This window comes from Nerophis ophidion, linkage group LG14 (genome assembly GCF_033978795.1).
Source record: "Nerophis ophidion isolate RoL-2023_Sa linkage group LG14, RoL_Noph_v1.0, whole genome shotgun sequence".
NCBI classification, from domain to species: Eukaryota; Metazoa; Chordata; class Actinopteri; order Syngnathiformes; family Syngnathidae; genus Nerophis; species Nerophis ophidion.
Genome location: NC_084624.1, coordinates 2,203,553 through 2,228,375, shown reverse-complemented (window position 1 = coordinate 2,228,375; position 24,823 = coordinate 2,203,553). Strand labels below are relative to the sequence as shown.

The following is a 24,823-nucleotide window of genomic DNA, read 5'->3' as shown; positions in this document are numbered from 1 at the left end:
GAGGACTTGATGTGTCTTTAACAGTCAATAGTGTGACATCTCAGTCCTGTTAGTGGCAGTAATACACAGGTGACAGTCAGAGATGCTGCCTCAGTAGAAGCATTTAAGTCCCATCTTAAAACTCATTTGTATACTCTGGCCTTTAAATAGACCCCCTTTTTAGACCTGTTGATCTGCTGTTTCTTTTCATTTCTGCTCTGCCCCCCTATCCCTTGTGGAGGGGGGGGGGGGCACAGGTTTGGTGGCCACGGATGAAGTGCTGGCTGTCGAAAGTCAGGACCCGGGTTGGACCGCTTGCCTGTGCATCTCTGCGCTGCTGACCTGATTGGTCCCCTGCTGGCCCACTATGGACTGGACTCTCACTATTATGTTAGATCCACTATGGACTGGACTCTCACTATTATGTTAGATCCACTATGGACTGGACTCTCACACTATTATGTTAGATCCACTATGGACTGGACTCTCACTATTATGTTAGATCCACTATGGACTGGACTCTCACTATTATGTTAGATCCACTATGGACTGGACTCTCACTATTATGTTAGATCCACTATGGACTGGACTCTCACTATTATGTTAGATCCACTATGGACTGGACTCTCACTATTATGTTAGATCCACTATGGACTGGACTCTCACTATTATGTTAGATCCACTATGGACTGGACTCTCACTATTATGTTAGATCCACTATGGACTGGACTCTCACTATTATGTTAGATCCGCTATGGACTGGACTCTCACTATTATGTTAGATCCGCTATGGACTGGACTCTCACTATTATGTTAGATCCACTATGGACTGGACTCTCACTATTATGTTAGATCCACTATGGACTGGACTCTCACTATTATGTTAGATCCACTATGGACTGGACTCTCACTATTATGTTAGATCCGCTATGGACTGGACTCTCACTATTATGTTAGATCCGCTATGGACTGGACTCTCACTATTATGTTAGATCCACTATGGACTGGACTCTCACTATTATGTTAGATCCACTATGGACTGGACTCTCACTATTATGTTAGATCCACTATGGACTGGACTCTCACACTATTATGTTAGATCCACTATGGACTGGACTCTCACTATTATGTTAGATCCACTATGGACTGGACTCTCACTATTATGTTAGATCCACTATGGACTGGACTCTCACTATTATGTTAGATCCACTATGGACTGGACTCTCACTATTATGTTAGATCCACTATGGACTGGACTCTCACTATTATGTTAGATCCACTATGGACTGGACTCTCACTATTATGTTAGATCCACTATGGACTGGACTCTCACTATTATGTTAGATCCGCTATGGACTGGACTCTCACTATTATGTTAGATCCGCTATGGACTGGACTCTCACTATTATGTTAGATCCACTATGGACTGGACTCTCACTATTATGTTAGATCCGCTATTATTTTTTTCCAATCATTTTGGAACTTGCAAGCGTACTTCTTCTTCTTACTCGTCGTCGCCTTGTCTCTTCTTTGTTCTTCTGCTTCGTCTCTGTTATGTTTTTGGACATTACTACTTGCTGTAGTTTTAAAGCAAAGCATGATGGGAATCCAGATGTTGTGTGTCAGTGTATCAACGTGCCAGCTGGAATAAACACACGCTGAGAAACAGCTGCGTGCCTGCCTACTTTCTGGCTTATAGATAAACCTACAGTATGGATAACGGAGACATATATAATAGTCTCCTTTTCAGGTGAGAGAGGACACTGGTGGAAATCGGGAGAAATTTGGGAGAATGGTTGCCCCGGGAGATTTTCGGGAGGGGCACTGAAATTCAGGAGTCTCTCGGGATAATCAGGAGGGTTGGCAAGTATGTCGCCAACGCCGATAATGTAGAATGTTGAAAAAAAGACATGCAAGAGGTATACCGTATTTCCTTGAATTGTCGCCGGGTATATAGTATGTGCCTGCCTTGAATTTCCGCCGGGTCAAACTCGTCACGTCACGAGTGACACTTCACCTGTCATCATTTTCAAAATGTAAGAGGCTGATTTCAATAATTGGAAATTGCATTAAGGGAAGAAGATTAAGAACTATTCAGTAGGATTTAAGGTCCAAGCTATTGAATATGCTAAAAAGAACAGTAAGCAGCTATGTTTTATTAATATACCGTAGCTGTGTGTGTCAAATATGAGTCATTAAATGACTCCCGCCTCCTGGTGGTAGAGGGCGCTAGTGATCCTTCTTGCGACTACTCGGCTGCAGAAGAAGTGACAACAAGCAGCGATCGTTTATTTTTTCCTCTCCCTTGCACTTTTAACATGGAGGATTACATATCTAAAATTAAACAGTTTTCTAAACTGGACTTTCAATGGAAGCAGGAGGTAATAAAGGAAGATCTCCATCGAGACAGAGAGACTTTTAAAACTGAAGAAAGATAAGGAAGACTTCTATAAACAAGTTATCGATGCTTTTGATCAAAAGGAGCTGCGCATGGACTTCATTTATAAGTAAAGGTAAGACCATCATAACGTTTTTTTTTAATTAAATGTGCTTTTCATGATGGTATCCTTACATCACACTCAAATTTTTAAGCGCAGGCCTAAATTTACCGCATGCCTTTGGTAAGCGCCGGAGTGAGAAGAGGTTTTAAATTAATTAGAGCCCCGGTGGCAATTGAAGGAAATACGGTATGCACGTTTTTACAATTGACTTTAAACGGTGGTTCACTTCCCTTTACACTTGTGTGACAGTTATCCATGTTAATATTCAAACATTGCCTGTTCACTTGATGTTTTGTGATGGTGGCCGTTTGACCCTGGAACTGATTATTTTAAGTACAATTATTTTCTATGGGAAAACAAAAGCGTTAATATCGGAATGACTCACCATTCTCGGCGGACATCCTCTTGCTCTCCAGCTGGCCCACGTTCAGCCTTTGCTCGGTGTACTGGTGTCTGATGTCCTCCCGGGCGGCCAGCATCTTCACAGGGTTCCTGGAGGCCTGCACGTTCCTGGAGGGACGCACCGAGCGTTTGTGCTGCACCATGGCCGACGTGAGCCTGGTGGAGTTTGGAGACAGGTTAGGACAAGACGCCGCGCAACACGGCGGCTCTCCAAGGTGCTCACTTGGGACTCTGCTGAGAACCGAATATGGCGTCAAAGTCCTCGCTGAGCTCCATCCTAGTGGGGATGTGAGGGAAGTCTGTGACGTGGCGATAGAACTTGGTAAAGATCTCGTCATCCAGCTTCATCACTTCCTTCACCGCCTTCTCTGTGACTGTCAGGGTGGTCTCCTGCAGGTCTGCCACTAAGAAGAATGTGGTTTCATTGCAAGTTTGGTTAGTCGGTTTGTATAAAGCAGGGCTCGGCAACCCAAAGTGTTGAAAAAGCCATATTGGACCAAAAATACAAAAACAAATCCGCTTGGAGCCACCAAAAAATCAAAAGCCATATTACATACAGATAGTGCACTGCAAAAAGTCAGTGTTTAAAAACAAGAAAAAGGAGTATTTTACTTGAACTAAGCAAAATTATCTGCCAATAGAACAAGAAAATTCGGCTTGTCAAGACTTTTCAAAACAAGTAAAATGAGCTAACCTCAATGAAGCCAAAAATACCTTAAAATAAGTATATTCTCACTAATAACAAGTGCACTTTTCTTGGTAGAAAAAAAATGCTCAATGTGTTGAAAAATATTCTTATATTAAGTAAATGCTAGTGCCATTATCTTGACATCATATGTGCTCGGCGTCATGATTTTTTTTTTCATGCTTGAAATAAGAAAGTATTACTTAAAAAAAGTAGTTTTCTACTTGTGAGTGTTGATGACACAGCTTTGCAACAGTTGATATTCTACTTTCAAGCATGTTTTACTCAATATAGGTCATCACATCTCAGCAACAAGCTGTAATATCTTACTGACATCATTTAGGACCAAAACCCCTAAAACAAGTAAAACACTCGAACATAAAATCTGCTTAGTGAGAATAACTATCTTATCAGACAGAAAATAAGCAAATATCAGCCTTATTTGAGATATTTCATCTTAGATTTCAGTTTTCGCAGTGTGTGTCATGAGATATAAATTGAATTAAGAGGACTTAAAGGAAACTAAATGAGCTGAAATATATCTACAAATGAGCAATAATGATGCAATATGTACATACAGCTAGCCTAAATAGCATGTTAGCATTGATTAGCTTGCAGTGAGCAAATATGTCTGATTAGCACTCCACACAAGTCAATAACGTCAACAAAACTCACCTTTGTGCATTCATGCACAACGTTGAAAGTTTGGTGGACAAAGTGAGCCAAAAAAAGAAGTGGAATAAATCATGTCTTAGACAGTCGGAGAAAGTGGTCATGTAAACAAACTACGGTGAGTTCAAGGACCGCCAAAATGAGTAGGACAAAACGGCGCTGGCCAAATACTGGAATCAGTGAAGCATGTTTAATATAAACAGTGTGCTTTATAGCATTTAGGGAGGTTTGTGTCATGTTTTTCCTCTTGCAAAAACCATATTAAAACAAAAAATATGTTTTTTTCCCCTCATCATTTCCATTTTTCATATATTTTTGATAAATCTCCAGAGAGCCACTAGGGCGGCGCTAAAGAGTCGCATGCGGCCGCAGAAGCGCGGGTTGCCGCCCCCTGGTTTAAAGGATGGAGATTACCTTTGCTGTTCAGACGTCCCAGGAAGGTTTCCAACTTGTCAAGTTTCTTGTCAGACTCCATGTCGGCTCGAGCTTCAATTTCTAGAGTAGAAACACATGACATTTTTCTTTTACGTTAGAGGAATCTTTTCATGTGAGGAATGCGGGCTCCACTCTTGGGTTAAACACTTGAAAGTGTTTTTATAGACCTTTAGGTGATTACTAGGATTCATTTATCAAGCACCTTCTTCAGGTTTGCCGATGACCGCCGTGCCGCTCTTGAGTTTGGTGGCGACTGGCGACAGGATGGGGCCGATGATGGAGGCGGACGCAGTCAGGCCTGCGGACGAAGAGAAGACACACTAAAAGGCTTATCTTGTAGAACAAACAAAGACACTTGACTGCACTTCAGATGAAATATCACTAGTGGGGTAAACACTGAGAAAACTATCACTAGTGTGATGGTGGCACACACTTCACCACACCTAGTGCGGGTGTGACAATGTTGGTACTTTCACTTTAAACAAGGTTTTCCTGTTCACCCGTGGTCTGTTCCTGCCGCCCACTCCTTGCTTTTTGTCATTAAATCATTTTTTACCTGCACTATGTCTGCTGTCGATGCATCCTGGGGTTTCAAACCATTCCAACGGTAACAGAAAATATTCCATTTATAAATCCGAATCCAATTAAACGCTATAAACGAGGGATCACTGCATTTATTAGTCCCTCGTTGTCCCTGAATATTCATCTTGAGATATTTTGGATAATTATAAGCTTCCGCCCACTGTATTTATTACAAACCCTGTTTCCATATGAGCTGGGAAATTGTGTTAGATGTAAATATAAACAGAATACAATGATTTGCAAATCCTTTTCAAGCCATATTCAGTTGAATATGCTACAAAGACAACATATTTGATGTTCAAACTCATAAACTTTTTTTTTCCAAATAATAATTAACTAAGAATTTCATGGCTGCAACACATGCCAAAGTAGTTGGGAAAGGGCATGTTCACCACTGTGTTACATCACCTTTTCTTTTAACAACACTCAATAAATGTTTGGGAACTGAGGAAACTAATAGTTAAAGCCTTGAAAGTAGAATTCTTTCCCATTCTTGTTTTATGTAGAGCTTCAGTCCTTCAACAGTCCGGGGTCTCCGCTGTCCTATTTTACGCTTCATAATGCGCCACACATTTTCCATTGTAGACATGTCTGGACTGCAGGCGGGCCAGGAAAGTACCAGCACTCAATTTTTTTTACGAAGCCACGCTGTTGTAACACGTGCTGAATGTGGCTTGGCTTTGTCTTGCTGAAATAAGCAGGGGCGTCCATGATAACGTTGCTTGGATGACAGCATATGTTGTTCCAAAAGCTGTATGGACCATTCAGCATTAATGGTGCCTTCACAGATGTGTAAGTTACCCATGCCTTGGGCACTAATGCACCCCCATACCATCACACATGCTGGCTTTTCAACTTTGCGTTGATAACAGTCTGGATAGTTCACTTCCCCTTTGGTCCGGATGACACGATGTCGAATATTTCCAAAAACAATTTGAAATGTGGACTCGTCAAACCACAGAACACTTTTTCACTTTGCATCAGTCCATCTTAGATGATCTCGGGCCCAGAGAAGCCGGCCGCGTTTCTGGTTGTTGTTGATAAATGGCCTCCGCTTTGCATAGTAGAGCTTTAACTTGCACTTACAGATGTAGCGACAAACTGTATTTAGTGACAGTGGTTTTCTGAAGTATTCCTGAGCCCATGTGGTGATATCCTTTAGAGATTGATGTCGGTTTTTGATACACTGCCGTCTGAGGGATCGAAAGTCACAGTCATTCAATGTTGGTTTCCGGCCATGCCGCTTACGTGGAGTGATTTCTCCAGATTCTCTGAACCTTTTGATGATATTATGGAGCGTAGATGTTGAAATCCCTCAATTTCTTCCAATTGCACTTTGAGAAAGGTTGTTCTTAAACTGTTTGACTATTTGCTCACGCAATTGTGGACAAAGGGGTGTACCTCGCCCCATCCTTTCTTGTGAAAGACTGAGCATTTTTTGGGAAGCTGTTTTTATACCCAATCATGGCACCCACCTGTTCCCAATTAGCCTGCACACCTGTGGGAGGTTCCAAATAAGTGTTTGATGAGCATTCCTCAACTTTATCAGTATTTATTGCCACCTTTCCCAACTTCTCTGTCACGTGTTGCTGGCATCAAATTCTAAAGTTAATGACTATTTGCAAAAAAAAAATGTTTATGAGTTTGAACATCAAATATGTTGTCTTTGTAGCATATTCAACTGAATATGGCTTGAAAAGGATTTGCAAATCATTGTATTCTGTTTATATTTACATCTAACACAATTTCCCAACTCATATGGAAACGGGGTTTGTATTTGCCTCCAACTACAACCCATTTCTGTACCCAGTGCACAAAAGCAATGTCACACTGCAAAAACTGAAATCTAAGTAAGATGAAATATCTCAAATAAGGCTGATATTTGCTTATTTTCTGTCTGATAAGATAATTCTTCTCACTAAGCAGATTTTATGTTAGTGTTTTACTTGTTTTAAGGGTTTTGCTCCTAAATGATGTCAGTAAGATATTACAGCTTGTTGCTGAGATGTGATGAGCTATATTGAGTAAAACATGCTTGAAAGTAGAATATCAACTGTTGCAAAGATGGGTCATCAACACTCACAAGTAGAAAACTACTTTTTTAAAGTAATACTTTCTTATTTCAAGCATGTAAAAAAAATCATGACTTTGACACAATTGTGTCTCATAATTAAAACAGATGACAGCCAAATGGACTTTGCTGTTTTATTTTCAATGAAACAATATAAAATAAGTCCTCATATAGTAGTACACTTGTTATTAGTGAGAATATACTTATTTTAAGGTATTTTTGGGTTCATTGAGGTTAGCTCATTTGACTTGTTTTGGAAAGTCTTAAAAAGCCAAATTTTCTTGTTCTATTGGCAGATAATTTTGCTTAGTTCAAATAAAATACCCCTCATTTTTGTATTTTTAGGGACCGATATTATTATTATTCTATATTATTATACCGCCGCCATTTTGAGGCGTAATTTGACCCCCTTAACATGATTCAAAACTCACCAAATTTGACATACACATCAGGACTGGCAAAAATTGCGATCTAATCAAAAAACCAAACCCCAAAACCCAAAATTGCGCTCTAGCGCCCCCTGGGAAGAAAACACTGACAAAACTTTCTAACTTCCAGTCGGAATGTCGTAGAAACACGAAAGGAAAACCTCTATGTAGGTCCCAGTTAGACCAATATTTTTTCCTTGTTTTTAAACACAGACTTTTTGCGGTGCAATAAAGGCCTGCTTGGCGGAGTTTGCAGTGTAATAGAATGGAACACTGAACCTCACAAATGGACAAACACACTCCAAACTCCCGTATAAAGTGTTCTGAGGTTGAGCCCAATTTTTATATTTTATTCTTATTAATGATTCAAAGGGTTTTTTAAGACGACACTTGCAATGATCTTATATGATTCAAAGGGTTTACTATTTTGTTTGGTGCTGACCTTTCTTGACCATGCGTGCAGCCACGGTGTACTGGCCCGAGTCGTTGGCTGCTCCCTTCCCCTTCGTCTTCCAGGCCTCCTCTCTGATAGAGATCATCTGCTTCCTCTCCTCGATGGTCATCTGGGCCTCCTTTTCCCCTCCCACCTGCTGACTCTAAGAGGCACAAAGCAGATTATTCAGGTCAGCGGGTGTGCGTGGACACATGTGCAGGATGGCGCCAACTGTCAGCTTCAGGGGGACTTGGTTGGAACGCTTTTTAGGTTTATCTTCTGTTTGGATTCCCGGTAAAGCAAAGTGTCAAACTCAAGGCATGGGGGCCAGATCTCGTCATTTAATAGCCTAGAAATGTGCGTACTTACTTCCATCCATCATCTTCCGCTTATCCGAGGTCGGGTCGCGGGGGCAACAGCCTAAGCAGGGAAACCCAGACTTCCCTCTCCCCAGCCACTTCGTCTAGCTCTTCCCGGGGGATCCCGAGGCATTCCCAGGCCAGCCGGGAGACATAGTCTTCCCAACGTGTCCTGGGTCTTCCCCGTGGCCTCCTACCGGTTGGACGTGCCCTAAACACCTCCCTAGGGAGGCGTTCAGGTGGCATCCTGACCAGATGCCCGAACCACCTCATCTGGCTCCTCTCCATGTGGAGGAGCAGCGGCTTTACTTTGAGTTCCTCCCGGATGGCAGAGCTTCTCACCCTATCTCTAAGGGAGAGACCCACCACATGGCGGAGGAAACTCATTTCGGCCGCTTGTACCCATGATCTTGTCCTTTCGGTCATGACCCAAAGCTCATGACCATAGGTGAGGATGGGAACGTAGATCGACCGGTAAATTGAGAGCTTTGCCTTCCGGCTCAGCTCCTTCTTCACCACAACGGACCGGTACAACGTCCGCATTACTGAAGACGCCGCACCGATCCGCCTGTCGATCTCACGATCCACTCTTCCCCCACTCGTGAACAAGACTCCTAGGTACTTGAACTCCTCCACTTGGGGCAGGGTCTCCTCCCCAACCCGGAGATGGCACTTCACCCTTTTCCGGGCGAGAACCATGGACTCGGACTTGGAGGTGCTGATTCTCATTCCGGTCGCTTCACACTCGGCTGCGAACCGATCCAGCGAGAGCTGAAGATCCCGGTCAGATGAAGCCATCAGGACCACATCATCTGCAAAAAGCAGAGACCTAATCCTGCGGTCACCAAACCGGAACCCCTCAACGCCTTGACTGCGCCTAGAAATTCTGTCCATAAAAGTTATGAACAGAATCGGTGACAAAGGACAGCCTTGGCGGAGTCCAACCCTCACTGGAAATGTGTTCGACTTACTGCCGGCAATGCGGACCAAGCTCTGGCACTGATCATACAGGGAGCGGACCGCCACAATAAGACAGTCCGATACCCCATACTCTCTGAGCACTCCCCACAGGACTTCCCGAGGGACACGGTCGAATGCCTTCTCCAAGTCCACAAAGCACATGTAGACTGGTTGGGCAAACTCCCATGCTTACTTACTAAATATATTCATATTTTCCATTTTGAGAGAAAAAAATATTTGTAATGCATGATATTGCATAGCTTTTAAACATTTAATATCTGCTAATGCACCAAATGTTTTATTAGGAGAGGCAATCTTAGCGTTTCCATCCGATTCTTGGGATGACAATTCCGAATCGACTCCTGGAACTCTAAACGAGGGATCACTTGGTTGACGTGTTTGACGATTGCTGATATACGCCTAGTCTCTTACGTCAATGAGATAAATAATATTATTTGACATTTTAGGGTAATGGGTAATAATTCTCCTCTCTGGGCTGCCACCTTATCGTGGTGGAGGAGTATGCGTGTCCCAATGATCCTAGGAGCTATGTTGTCCGGGGGCTTTATGCCCCCTGGTAGGGTCTCCCAAGACAAACAGGTCCTAGGTGAGGGATTAGACAAAGAGCAGCTCGAAGACCTCCATGAAGAAAACAAGAAAAGGACCCAGACTTCACTCGCCCGGACGCGGACGCGGGTCACCGTGGCCCCGCTCTGGAGCCAGGCCCGGAGTTGGGGCACGATGGGCCTGTTCTTCCCACCTCGGGAAGAACTTTGAACGTGTCACGAGGGAGGTGCTGGACATTGAGTATCTGAGTGGACCATGTTCCGCACCTCTATTGTCGAGGCAGCCGATTGGAGCTGTGGCCACAAGGTAGTTGGTGCCTGTCGGGGCGGTAATCCTAAAACCCCTTGGTGGACACCAGAGGTGAGGGATGCCGTCAAGCTGGAGAAGGAGTCCTATCGGGTCCTTTTGGCTCATAGGACTCCGGAGGCACACTCCTCAGCCTTCCTGGTAAGGTTTATCCAGGTGTACTGGAGAGGAGGCTACGCCGGATAGTCGAACCTCGGATTTAGGAGGAACAGTGTGGTTTTCGTCCTGGTCGTGAAACTGTGGACCAGCTCTATACTCTCGGCAGGGTTCTTGAGGGTGCATGGGAGTTTGCCCAACCAGTCTACATGTGCTTTGTGGACTTGGAGAAGGCATTGGACCGTGTCCCTCGGGAAGTCCTGTGGGGAGTGCTCAGAGAGTATGGGGTATCGGACTGTCTTATTGTGGCGGTCCGCTCCCTGTATGATCAGTGTCAGAGCTTGGTCCGCATTGCTGGCAGTAAGTCGGCCACGTTTCCAGTGAGGGTTGGACTCCGCCAAGGCTGTCCTTTGTCACCCATTCTGTTCATAACTTTTATGAACAGAATTTCTAGGCGCAGTCAAGGCGTTGAGGGGTTCCGGTTTGGTGGCTGCAGGATTAGGTCTCTGGTTTTTGCAGATGACGTGGTCCTGATGGCTTCCGCTGGCCGGCATCTTCAGCTCTCACTGGATCGGTTCGCAGCCGAGTGTGAAGCGACCGGAATGAGAATCACCACCTCCAAGTCTGAGTCCATGGTTCTCGCCCGGAAAAGGGTGGAGTGCCATCTCCGGGTTGGGGAGGAGACCCTGCCCCAAGTGGAGGAGTTCAAGTACCTAGGAGTCTTGTTCACGAGTGGGGGAAGAGTGGATGGTGAGATCGAGAGGCGGATCGGTGCGGCGTCTTCAGTAATGCGGACGCTGTATCGATCTGTTCTGGTGAAGAAAGAGCTGAGCTGGAAGGCAAAGCTCTCAATTTACCGGTCGATCTACGTTCCCATCCTCACCTATGGTCATGAGCTTTGGGTTATGACCGAAAGGATAAGATCACGGGTACAAGCGGCCAAAATGAGTTTCCTCCGCCAGGTGGTGGGTCTCTCCCTTAGAGATAGGGTGAGAAGCTCTGCCATCCAGGAGGAACTCAAAGTAAAGCCGCTGCTCCTCCACATGGAGAGGAGCCAGATGAGGTGGTTCGGGCATCTGGTCAGGATGTCACCCGAACGCCTCCCGAGGGAGGTGTTTAGGGCACGTCCAACCGGTAGGAGGCCACGGGGAAGACCCAGGACACGTTGGGAAGACTATGTCTCTCGGCTGGCCTGGGAACGCCTCGGGATCCCCCGGGAAGAACTAGACGAAGTGGCTGGGGAGAGGAGAGTCTGGGCTTCCCTGCTTAGGCTGCTGTTCCCACGACCCGACCTCGGATAAGCGGAAGAAGATGGATGGATGGTGTTAAAAATTTCACACATAAGTCACTCCAAACTATGAAAAAAACTCTGACATATAATCCAGTAAATACGGTTTATATTTATTATTAATTTGTTCACTGCTCTGTTAGAGAGAACAATGACATTAGATAAAATTGCTATGGTATGAAAAGCGGTAGGATTAAAATAAGTTCTGCTTCTTCCTACTCCTTTTCGGACGTGCTGTACTCAAATAACTGGAATTGTGTGACGCATTACATTGCATCGTACGCATGTTCCAAATAAACTGAAAACTACGACATAAGAGGTGTTTCACAAGAGTGGTTAAGTAGTTATTTAAGTAATAGATCTCAATATGTGGAAATTAGTAAGACTAAATCACAGCCAAGAAGAGTAACTTGTGGGGTTCCACAAGGCTCGGTATTGGGACCTAAGTTATTTATACTTTATTTAAATGATATTTGTTCAGTATCTAAGAAATTGAAATGTATGATGATACAAATGTTTATCGTTCAGGAGAAGACTTGAAGGAAGTGTTGAGGATAATCGATGTTGAGTTGCTTCAGCTAAAAAAATGGTTTGATATTAATAAGTTATCATTAAATGATAAGGAAACTAAATGTATGGTGTTTAGTGGTGCAATTACAAACTGTGAAGCAAAATTAAAATTAAATGAAGTGGAAACTGAGTATTTGAAACTAAATTCTTGGGAATAATAATTGATCAAAAAATAATGTTGAAAACCGCAGATTGAATATATAAAGGGAAAAATATCCAAATCTATTGCTATTCTTTATAAAGTAAGATACATGCTGAATAAGACATGTCTGCATATGTTATATTATTATTTTATTTTTTCATATTTAACATATTGTGTTGAAATTTGGGGAAATATTTATAAAACAAAAATAGACCCAATAATTAAACTTCAAAAAAGGGTCATTAGAATAATACACAAAAAGCGTGCTACTATGAACACAACAATCCATTATTTATAAGTTCTAATGTGTTCAAATTTTCAGACACTGTGTTTTTAAAAACAATGGAAATGATCTTTGGAGTAACGAACAACAGCCTTCCAGCTTGTATTCTTAGGTTATTTCAATTAAGAGGAGAAAACTATCATTTACCGGGGACATTGATTTTTGAAAAAGGTAAAGTAAGAAGGAATACGACTGCGATGAGGTGGCGATTTGTCCAGGGTGTACACCACCTTCCGCCCGAATTGCGGCTGAGAAAGGCTCCAGCGACTACCCGAGACCCCAAAAGGGACAAGCGGTAGAAATGGATGGATGGAAGAAGGAATATACAATACAAATGTATTTCAGTTGTAGGAGTTAATTGTTGGAAGAATCTCAGTGATGAGCTGAAGACATGTAGTTCTTTGTTCAGGTTTAGGAAAACCTTGAAAGGTGAAATAATAGAAAATTATATAATATAGCAACGATTACTTCCATCCCATTGATTTTTTTAACAATGTTCCAGGCAATCTAATTTTCAGTGAATGTATAGGATAGGCAAATATAAGCTTTGGCTTCAGCCTAGGGGTAGATAGATAGATAGTACTTTATTGTGTGGGTGGAACGGTACCTGTATTTGTATTGAACCGTTTCGGTACGGGGGTTTCGGTTCGGTACGGAAGTGTACCGAACGAGTTTCCACACGGACATATTACATAGCGCAGGTTGTGTAAACAATGCAGAGCGAGGCACAACACATGGCAGGCTAGCAGCGACCGGGCTAGGACAACATGCAAAAGCCAGAGCTGGAAGACCCTCCTGCCTCGTTAAGATCTCCTGTTTGGGAACACATTGGCTGCGGGATACAACAATGGAGGACGGATGTTTGCCGTGATTGTTCAGCAGCAGTAGGGTACGCCTCTGCCAACACGACAAACATGCTAACTCCTTTGAAGCATCACCACCGCATTCAAGCAGCCTCTCTTCGGCGAGTCAGGCAGGGCTGAAGCAATAACAAATGTTTTTATAGCAGCAGAATTAAGACCATCCATCCATCCATTTTTTACCGCTTGTCCCGTTCGGAGTTGCTGTATTGCATTAAAAACTAGATTTTGACCCACTTCTATGGTGGAAGAACGATACCCCCATATATCCTCTTACTGCCAAGTTAGGCAGGCTGTTGTTAATGAACGTGGACCCCGACTTAAACAAGTTGAAAAACTTATTGGGGTGTTTGCATTCAGTGGTCAATTGTACGGAATATGTACTGTACAATCTACTAATAAAAGTCTCAGTCAATCAATCAATCAATCAATGAAAAAAAGCACTTTATATGAAGAAAGGTTTTGTTAAGAAACCATTCTGAGCCTTATCTTATTTAGTTTTCATTTTATATATGTTGACCACATTAACCTTGGCAATAGACCCTGTGTGTATATAAATATGTTATGCCATTGTTTACAAATTTGGTAAATAAATAACCCAAAAATGTATATTTTGTTGTTTTCTTACTATACCGAAAATGAACCGAACCGTGACCTCTAAACCGAGGTAAGTACCGAACCGAAATGTTTGTGTACCGTTACACCCCGACTTCAGCCTATTCCTTTTTCGGTCATTCTTTTTATTTTTTTTTTGTGTGTAAATGTGTATGATTGTTAAATATGTATAATCTTTACTCTTAAACTGGTCACACAAAATGTTTGATGGTTGATCATATGACCAAAATTAACTTACCGTATTTACTTGAACTGCCGCCGAGGCGCTAATTATTTTAAAACCTCTTCTCACTGCGGCACTTACCAAAGGCATGTAGTAAAAATTTGTGTATGATGTAAGGATACCATCATGACAAGCAAATTTAATTAAAAAAAAAAACGTTATGATGGTCTAAACTTTACTTATCAATGAAGTCCATGCGCAGCTCCTTCAGATCAAAAGCATCGATAACTTGTTTATAGAAGTCTTCCTTATCTTTCTTCAGTTTTAAAAGTCTCTCTGTCTCGATGGAGATCTTCCTTTATTACCTCCTGCTTCGATTGAAAGTCCAGTTTAGAAAACTGCTATGAGATTGCTGCTATCAGTTAGCTAGGTTCCTCAAGTGTGGGTGACAACAGAATTATCCTCGGACAACTCCCCCTCCTGCTCTGCTCCGTGGGTGATCTCTTTATCCCACCGCTGCCACCATTAAATGTTGTTGTATAAATAATACACTGGGTATTTAGGACTGGAACATGCTTTATTTCAGCCCGGTTGTTTACATAACCAGCATAAGAGTAGTGGTGTTACATCCTAAAAGGTCCGTTGTGCACTCCCTGTGTCATATCTGTCCCAGCACATATCACTGCACTCGTTGTCACTTCTTCTGCAGCCGAGTAGTCGCAAGAAGGATCACTAGCGCCCTCTACCACCAGGAGGCGGGAGTCATTTAATGACTCATATTTGACACACGCAGCTACGGTATATTAATAAAACATGGCTGCTTCCTGTTGTTTTTAGCATATTCAATAGCTTGGACCTTAAATCCTACTGAATAGCTCTTAATCTTCTTCGCTTTATGCAATTTCAAATTATTGAAATCAGCCTCCTCCATTTTGAAAATGATGACAGGGGAAGTGTCACTCATGACATCACAAGTTTGACCCGGCGGTAATACTAAGCATGCGCTAATTATTTTGGGAAGCGAGTTTGACCGTAATTTGACAGTAATTGAAGGCAGGCACATACTATATGCCCGGCGGCAATTCAAGGAAATACTGTATTTCATCCATTCAACTGAATGCATAGGGAATTGTGTAATATGCATGCAAGCGGCCCTCTGAAAGTAGCCATAACTGCGACGTGGCCCCTAGCAAACAAGTTTGAGACCCCTGCTGTCAAACAAAGTGCTGTGCAAACATGAGAGAAGAGTGAGAGTGGATGTGAGAGAGCAATCACTCATGCAGGAGCAGCGTCCAACCGAGCGGAAGATTTGAGGCGGTCAAGCAAGGCCGGCAGACAGCAATCTAATCTCCGCTTGTCCAGGCGGGTCAAGGTGGGTCAAGGTGGGGGTTCTTACCTGGGCGTGCTGGGGGTCAATGCACTGACACTTTTGGCCAAGGGAAAAAGGAGGAGAGAAAGTGGAGGAGAAGACAGGCTCCTGAGGACGGAGAGGTGGATGGATGAGTGGACCAAAGAGGCGCAAGAGGACAACGCTGGGATGTAAAACCAGAAAACTAATATTGCTATTAAAGCACTTCCGATACTAAAGTACTATGTGCTAAAAATAATTCAGGAGCGTTGACGTGCATTTAAGATTCTTTACATGCATTTTAGTTTGGTGAGTATTTGAAGGGTTCCCCTTTAAAAGTAGGAAACACACAGAACTACCTCAGTTGCTTGTTTAGTTAGTAGTTTTAATCATGAAAAAGTACACAGTGCTGATTTGTGTTTGGTTTAAAAAAAGTGGCAAGACATCACATTTAAGTGCTGAAGGGAATAAAAACTTGCCGATACTAAATTATTTTTACTCGTTGTTTTGTATTGTCAATAATATTAACACATTTGATTTAAAAGCGCCTCGAAACTCAAGGATCGTTTATATTAGATAAAGATAAAACATCTCCTTTGTTATATTTTTTTATTTTGTATTGTATAGTTTTATTTTGTATTGTTGTTTTATTTAGTATTGTTTTGTATTCTATTATGTACTGCATTGTATTGTTTTAGTTTTTACAGTGTTTTATGAATTGCATCGTATTGTTTTATTTTGTATTGTATTATATTTGATTTTGTGTTGTATTGTTTCATTTTGTATTGTATTTTTTTTTGCATTGTGTTGTATAGTTTATTTTGTACTCAATTGTTGTATTGTATTGTACTGTTTTGTATTGCCAATAATACTAACACATTAGATTTATAAGCGCTTCTAAACTCAAGGATAAAACAACTCCATAGTTGTATTTTTTTATGTTGTATTGTATAGTTTTTTGTATTGTTGTTGTTTTATTTTGTATTGTTTTATTATGCACTGTATTGTATTGTTTTAGTTTGTACAGTGTTTTATGAATTTTATCGTATTGTTTTATTTTGTATTGTATAATATTTGATTTTGTACCGGATTGTTTTATTTTGTGTTGTATTGTTTTATTTTGTATAGTATTTTTTTTGTATTGCGTTGTATGGCTTTAGTTTGTACAAATTTTTTTGTATTGTATTGTTCTGTTGTATTTTGTATTATACTGTATTGTATCCTATTTTATCATTGTGTATTGTTATTTTGGTGTTGTACTGTATTGTTTCATTTTGTACTGTGTTATTTTAATTTTATGTTGCATTACTTTATTTTTTACGATTTTTTATTTTGTATTGTATTTTTTCATTTTGAATTGTATTGTATTATTTTGTTTTGCATTGTGTTATTTTGTTTTGTATTGTGTACTAATAATAATAATAATGATACTACTACTACTACTAGTACTAATAATAATAATAATAATAATACATTTAATTTATAAGCACCTTTCAAAAAACCCAAGGCCAATTTACAATTTTTAGATAAAATAATTAAAATATTTTTTTTATTTTTTATATTTTACATTTTTTAGTTTCATTTTGTATTGGATTTTTTGAAATGTGGTATTGGATGATATTGTTTTACTTTGTATTCAATTTATTTTGTATTAGAATGTATATTTTGCAGTGTAATGATTTTGTTTATTATATTTTTGAAAACGTATTTATTATAAATGTATGAATACATTTTTTACAAAATGAAAGAGAGACATTTTTTTGTCCTGTTACAGATGCTACAAATAAAAGTGTGCATTGGTATTATCCTCCTAAAAGAAGGTTGTTTTAACTGCTTTTGTATTGGAGGTCACTTCATTGTGTACCTAATGAAGTGTCCGGTGAAGGTGATTCATTTTCATGCATTTTCTGGCATCGCAAAGACATTTTTCTGCACCTAAGCAACCTTGTTAAAAAATGTTAATGTCTCAATAGACCAGTTGAGCAAATAAAAAGCAGAGAAAAGGTTGCGGAGTTGGCCTCATTCCAAAAGCCATGCAAGCCCCCCCCCAGCACTCAAACATGATTGGACGAGGCAGCTCCCCAAACTAGAAGGCGATTGGCTGGGACGTCAGGCCTGATGGCGCTTACCCACAGCTGCTCTGACACAGATGAATAGTCGGGGACCACCACCGCTTCCTCCTGGAGGGGGGGGGGGGGGGGGACACAAGGGGTGGTAAGAGGGGGGTTTGAGGGTGGATGAGACCCGGGTAAATGGGTTACACTTGTATAGAGCTTTTCTACCTTTGACACTATTTCAACATTCACACATTCACACACTGATGGCGGGCGCTGCCACGCAAGGCCCTAACCATGACCCATCAGGAGCAAGGGTGAAGTGTCTTGCTCAAGGACACAATGGACGTGACGAGGTTGGTAGAAAGTGGGGATCGGACCAGGAACCATCAGGTTGCTGGCACGGCCACTCTCCCAAAACGCCTGGTGATGGTTTCATGGCCATCTAACACATTTCAAGTGGCAGAATTCTCATGGAGATGACAAAGTGCACATCGCAGGGAGTTTAAAAGACAATTCATTCATCCGTTTATTTTCTACCGCGTGTACCTCTTGGGGTGACGGGGGTGCAGGAGCCAGGCACGTAATAAAACCTTCGTCTCCATGTCAACGTCTGTCGCTTTCACTCATTTGCCGCTTTTCCACTAATGCAGGGGTAGGCAACCCAGGACGGTGAAAGAGCCATTTTGGACCCAAATAACACAACGCTGTCAAGCACCGTTCAAATAAAACTTGCGGGCCGCACTAACATTAAACTTTCATATAAAGAAAGGTGGGGGCCGCAAAATAACGTCTCGCGGGCCGCGTGTCTGAGACCCCTGCACTAGGGCCAATTTAGTGTTGCCAATCAACTATCACCAGGTGCATGTCTTTGGAGGTGGGAGGGGCCTATCCCCAGGTGCATGTCTTTGGAGGTGGGAGGGGCCTATCCCCAGGTGCATGTCTTTGGAGGTGGGAGGGGCCTACCCCCAGGTGCATGATTTTTGGAGGTGGGAGGGGCCTATCCCCAGGTGCATGACTTTGGAGGTGGGAGGGGCCTATCCCCGGGTGCATGTCTTTGGAGGTGGGAGGGGCCTATCCCCAGGTGCATGTCTTTGGAGGTGGGAGGGGCCTATCCCCAGGTGCATGTCTTTGGAGGTGGGAGGGGCCTACCCCCAGGTGCATGATTTTTGGAGGTGGGAGGGGCCTATCCCCAGGTGCATGACTTTGGAGGTGGGAGGGGCCTATCCCCGGGTGCATGTCTTTGGAGGTGGGAGGGGCCTATCCCCAGGTGCATGTCTTTGGAGGTGGGAGGAAGCCGGAGTACCCGGAGGGAACCCACGCAGTCACGGTGAAAAGATGCCAACTTCACACAGAAAGATGGAACCCAGGACCTTCTTACTGTGAGGCACATGCACTAACCCCTCTACCACCATGCTGCGCTGGACAATTAAAAGAGGTCCTATGAAGTCAAATCTACTTTTTTAAAAAAGTTCTGTCCATAAAACTTTATGAGCACCAGACTTCAATAAATATATTACCTCCCTTACTCTTTGCCACTAGCTGAGTCTGACTACATGCATCTGGCTACAAAACAAACAAACAAACAAACAAAAAAAACAGGCTTTGCTACACATCTTAAAAAGCAACCTGGAGCTTATTTTCGGTCAGTCACTTCAAAGATAGGAGTTGTAAGTAGAGATCTCCAATATTATCGGCCGATAAATGCTTTAAAATATAAAAATCGGAACTTATCGGTATCGGTTTCAAAAAGTATAATATATGACTTTTTAAAACGCCGCTGTGTACACGGGCCTAGGATGAAGTGCAGAGCGCCAATAAACCTTAAAGGCACTGCCTTTGTGTGCCGGTCCAATCACATAATATCTATGGATTTTCACACACACAAGTGAATGCGAGGCATACTTGGTCAACAGCCATACAGGTCACACTGAGGGTGGCTGTATAAACAACTTTAACACTGTTACAAATATTAACCCACACCGAACAGGAATGACAAACACATTTTGGGAGAACATCCGCACCGTAACACAACATAAACACAACAGAACAAAAACCCTTGCAGCACTAACTCTTCCAGGATGCTACAATATGCACTTTGTGACTTCAATAATAAATATGGCAGTGCCGTGTTGGCATTTTTTTCCATAACTTGAGTTGATTTATTTTGGAAAACCTTGTTACATTGTTTAATGCATCCATTCTTTAATGAGACTGAATATGTCGGTATCGGTAATTAAGAGTAAGCCAGTACATTTTATTTATAAAGCGCTTTTCACAGATAAAATCACAAAGCGCTGTGCAAAAACATAAGTGAAGTAAAACAACAATAAAATTAAAACAACAGGTGCAACATCATAAAAAGGATACAAAGTGGATTAAAAATGATAGTTGAAAGGTGAATTAACTAAAAGCTTTACAAAATAGAGAAGTTTTCGATTGTTTCTTAAAAGTTTCAACACAGTCAAGATACCAAAGGTACTGGTGTACATTGTTCCAGAGTCTGGGAGCTATAGCCTGGAATGCCAGGTCTTCACGGGTTTTAAAACCAGTTTTCGGGATCTTTAGAAGACCCTGGCCTGAAGACCGGAGGCTGTGGCCTCAAGAGTATGGCCACAGCAAGTCAGTCCTCAAGAGTATGGCCACAGCAAGTCAGTCCTTAAGAGTATGGCCACAGCAAGTCAGTCCTTAAGAGTATGGCCACAGCAAGTCAGTCCTCAAGAGTATGGCCACAGCAAGTCAGTCCTCAAGAGTATGGCCACAGCAAGTCAGTCCTTAAGAGTATAGCCACAGCAAGTCAGTCCTCAAGAGTATGGCCACAGCAAGTCAGTCCTTAAGAGTATGGCCACAGTAAGTCAGTCCTCAAGAGTATGGCCACAGCAAGTCAGTCCTTAAGAGTATGGCCACAGCAAGTCAGTCCTTAAGAGTATGGCCACAGCAAGTCAGTCCTCAAGAGTATGGCCACAGCAAGTCAGTCCTTAAGAGTATGGCCACAGCAAGTCAGTCCTTAAGAGTATGGCCACAGCAAGTCAGTCCTTAAGAGTATGGCCACAGCAAGTCAGTCCTTAAGAGTATGGCCACAGCAAGTCAGTCCTCAAGAGTATGGCCACAGCAAGTCAGTCCTTAAGAGTATGGCCACAGCAAGTCAGTCCTCAAGAGTATGGCCACAGCAAGTCAGTCCTTAAGAGTATGGCCACAGCAAGTCAGTCCTTAAGAGTATGGCCACAGCAAGTCAGTCCTTAAGAGTATGGCCACAGCAAGTCAGTCCTCAAGAGTATGGCCACAGCAAGTCAGTCCTTAAGAGTATGGCCACAGCAAGTCAGTCCTTAAGAGTATGGCCACAGCAAGTCAGTCCTTAAGAGTATGGCCACAGCAAGTCAGTCCTCAAGAGTATGGCCACAGCAAGTCAGTCCTCAAGAGTATGGCCACAGCAAGTCAGTCCTCAAGAGTATGGCCACAGCAAGTCAGTCCTCAAGAGTATGGCCACAGCAAGTCAGTCCTCAAGAGTATGGCCACAGCAAGTCAGTCCTCAAGAGTATGGCCACAGCAAGTCAGTCCTCAAGAGTATGGCCACAGCAAGTCAGTCCTTAAGAGTATGGCCACAGCAAGTCAGTCCTTAAGAGTATGGCCACAGCAAGTCAGTCCTCAAGAGTATGGCCACAGCAAGTCAGTCCTCAAGAGTATGGCCACAGCAAGTCAGTCCTTAAGAGTATGGCCGCAGCAAGTCAGTCCTCAAGAGTATGGCCACAGCAAGTCAGTCCTCAAGAGTATGGCCACAGCAAGTCAGTCCTCAAGAGTATGGCCACAGCAAGTCAGTCCTTAAGAGTATGGCCACAGCAAGTCAGTCCTCAAGAGTATGGCCACAGCAAGTCAGTCCTCAAGAGTATGGCCACAGCAAGTCAGTGATGTACTGCAAGGCACGGAATGTCAGGACTCAAATCTTAAACCCAATACGGAATTTAACTGGAAGCCAATGAAGACTGGATAGAACCAGGGTGATATGGGCTGTATTGTAGGATCCCGGAAGAGTTAGTGCTGCAAGGGCTTCTGGGTATATGTTCTGTTGTGTTACGGTGCGGATGTTCTCCCGAAATGTGTTTGTCATTCTGGTTTGGTGTGGGTTCACAGTGTGGCGCCTATTTGTAACAGTAATAAAGTTATTTATACGGCCACCCTCAGTGTGACCTGTATGGCTGTTGACCAAGTATGCCTTGATTGACAATCGTTCCACTACCTCGCTCTCTGCGCACACCATCACAATCTGTTTTGTTTGTAACCCTGTACGTACATTGAAAATACATGCAACCTTGACACAAAACGTCGGACATTTGAGGCATATAAGAAACCCCGTCCAGACACCCCAGACAATTCCACAAAAGAGGACATGTCCGGGGAAAGGAGGACGTATAGTCAGTCCAGTTAAAATGTGAGCGTGGTGTTAGCATGTAGCTCGCATAGCTATGCCAGAGTCGCTAACGCCCCACCATGCGATGTACAGAATGTATTGCTGTATGATGAATCGGAACATGACACAAAATGATACCTTCTTCAGGTGGGTCTGCTCCGCCTCCCATCGCTGAGTCAGCAGTTCTGTGGGCGACACTTTCACCGCTTCCTTTTTCTTGTTGATCCTATTCTTCCAGTCTTCCTCGCCGCTCTTCTTCAGCAGTGCCACTCTGACGTGAGAAAAATGTTCTTGTTTTTAAACTAAATATAGGAGTGAACTCGCTTCAAACTGCATGTGAGGGCAAAGACAATGAAGTTCAGTCCGTGCTAACATTAGCTTAGCTAGCTAGCCATTCCCATTGGACCACTATGGAAACAATGGATTCAATTCTTTAAGATGTCCATAAACTTCTCAATCAATCAATCAATTAATCAATCAATCAATCAATCAATCAACAATGCCTGTATCTGTTATGAAAAGCTGTTCTTGTTTTACATTTGTCATTCAAATGAAGGAATGAATGAAGGAAAGGAATTACCAGTACGTCAATTACATTTAAAAATGCAAACAAATCAAATAAGGATTTTGAGGTGGAGATCCAAGAATTCTTGGTTATTACAATACAATTCTTATTTAATTTCTCAGGAAAGTAACTTTGTCGAAGGGAGGGGTGTCAAACTCATTTTAGATCGGGGGGGGGGGGCTGCACGGAGAAAACTGGTAAAATATCAGCATGATAACTTAAAAATAAAGACAGCTACAGATTGTTTTTCTTTGTTTAAAAATAGAATGAGCACATTCTGAAAATGTACAAATCATAACGTTTTTTTGTTTTGTTTTTTACACTTACTTGTTGTGGTTAATAGTATTCTATCTTTTTTGTCCTTATTTATATTTTCTGAATAAATTATGTGATAATGTTCAAAAGTCAACTCATTGGTTTTAATTTTCAATCTATCAGGGCAATTATTTTTTACTCAGGGGCCAAATTTAGAGCAAAAAATGTGTCTGGGGGCCAGGACATCTGATTTTTAGGAACACTTAAACAAATCCTCACAATAATGTCTGATTGAATGCTAAAAACATTACGACAGACCGCCTTAAAAAACATCAGGGAATTTAATTTTTTTCTATGAAGGATAAAACACTGAATATTGACAAAATGTGAACATCACACCCCCTTTCGATCGACATATTTTACAATGAAGTGAAACGCAACAAAAATGCAACAAATAGTGAAACATGAACACAAAGGGTACAAAATAAACACACCTACAATCTGATACATCTGATATTTGCTGAATTTTTTCCAGGGATCAATAAAGTACTTTCTATTGTATTCTATTGTATTCTATTCTATATATCACTGAGCTTTAGAACTTTGTTGTGAAAATCTCCTTCCGCGTCTGTGGAAAGGATTCTCGCTCACACTGCTTGATGCCTCGTCTGAGCTGCTGTGACTTACATTACCATTGTAACTAATTAGATGACCATAGTAACTAATTACATGACCATAGTAACTAATTAGATGACCATAGTAACTAATTAGATGACCATAGTCACTAATTAGATGACCATAGTCACTAATTAGATGACCATAGTAACTAATTAGATGACCATAGTAACTAATTAGATGACCATAGTAACTAACTAGCTGACCATAGTAACTAATTAGATGACCATAGTAACTAACTAGCTGACCATAGTAACTAATTAGATGACCATAGTAACAAATTAGATGACCATAGTAACTAATTAGATGACCATAGTAACTAACTAGCTGACCATAGTAACTAATTAGATGACCATAGTAACTAATTACATGACCATAGTAACTAATTAGATGACCATAGTAACTAATTAGATGACCATAGTAACTAATTAGATGACCATAGTAACTAACTAGCTGACCATAGTAACTAATTAGATGACCATAGTAACAAATTAGATGACCATAGTAACTAATTAGATGACCATAGTAACTAATTAGATGACCATAGTAACTCATTAGATGACCATAGTAACTAATTAGATGACCATAGTAACTCATTAGATGACCATAGTAACTCATTAGATGACCATAGTAACTAATTAGATGACCATAGTAACTAATTAGATGACTATAGTAACTCATTAGATGGCCATAGTAACTAATTAGATGACCATAGTAACTAACTAGCTGACCATAGTAACTAATTAGATGACCATATTAACTCATTAGATGACCATAGTAACTCATTAGATGACCATAGTAACTAATTAGATGACCATAGTAACTAATTAGATGACCATAGTAACTAATTAGATGACCATAGTAACTAGTATATCATCCATAGTTGCAGATTCCAAGCATTGAAAGACTTAGTATAGTTGAAGACTCGCGGTGGTTAGAAAAGATGAGTGCACATCATAATGGCAGCTACACTTTCCATTTTAAAGATTTAAAAAAAGGATTTGGGAATGTCCGGCAGGCCAGATTGAAAAGCTCAAAGGCCTTAGTTTGCCCAGGTCTGATCTATCAAGATAAAAAATGTAAATCAAAATCAAATTACAGTATGTTATTTGTGTATTTTGATC

General features: G+C 41.8%; 1 protein-coding gene across 9 annotated transcripts in view; it reads right to left on the bottom strand.

Moving 5' to 3' along the window:
- LOC133567945 (supervillin-like) overlaps window positions 1–24,823 on the bottom strand; it is a 120,087-nt gene that overhangs the window by 30,096 nt on the left and 65,168 nt on the right. For 8 of the 9 annotated variants that reach the window (XM_061919578.1, XM_061919572.1, XM_061919577.1 and 5 more), the window contains 8 exons: window positions 22,343–22,475; window positions 17,875–17,925; window positions 15,794–15,874; window positions 8,198–8,351; window positions 4,877–4,972; window positions 4,654–4,734; window positions 3,106–3,286; window positions 2,866–3,038 (listed from right to left, as the gene is read on the bottom strand). In XM_061919578.1, coding sequence (XP_061775562.1) covers window positions 2,866–3,038; window positions 3,106–3,286; window positions 4,654–4,734; window positions 4,877–4,972; window positions 8,198–8,351; window positions 15,794–15,874; window positions 17,875–17,925; window positions 22,343–22,475 — 950 coding nt within the window. The remainder of the gene's footprint in view (window positions 1–2,865; window positions 3,039–3,105; window positions 3,287–4,653; window positions 4,735–4,876; window positions 4,973–8,197; window positions 8,352–15,793; window positions 15,875–17,874; window positions 17,926–22,342; window positions 22,476–24,823) is intronic. The other variant, XM_061919576.1, reaches the window with a different exon arrangement.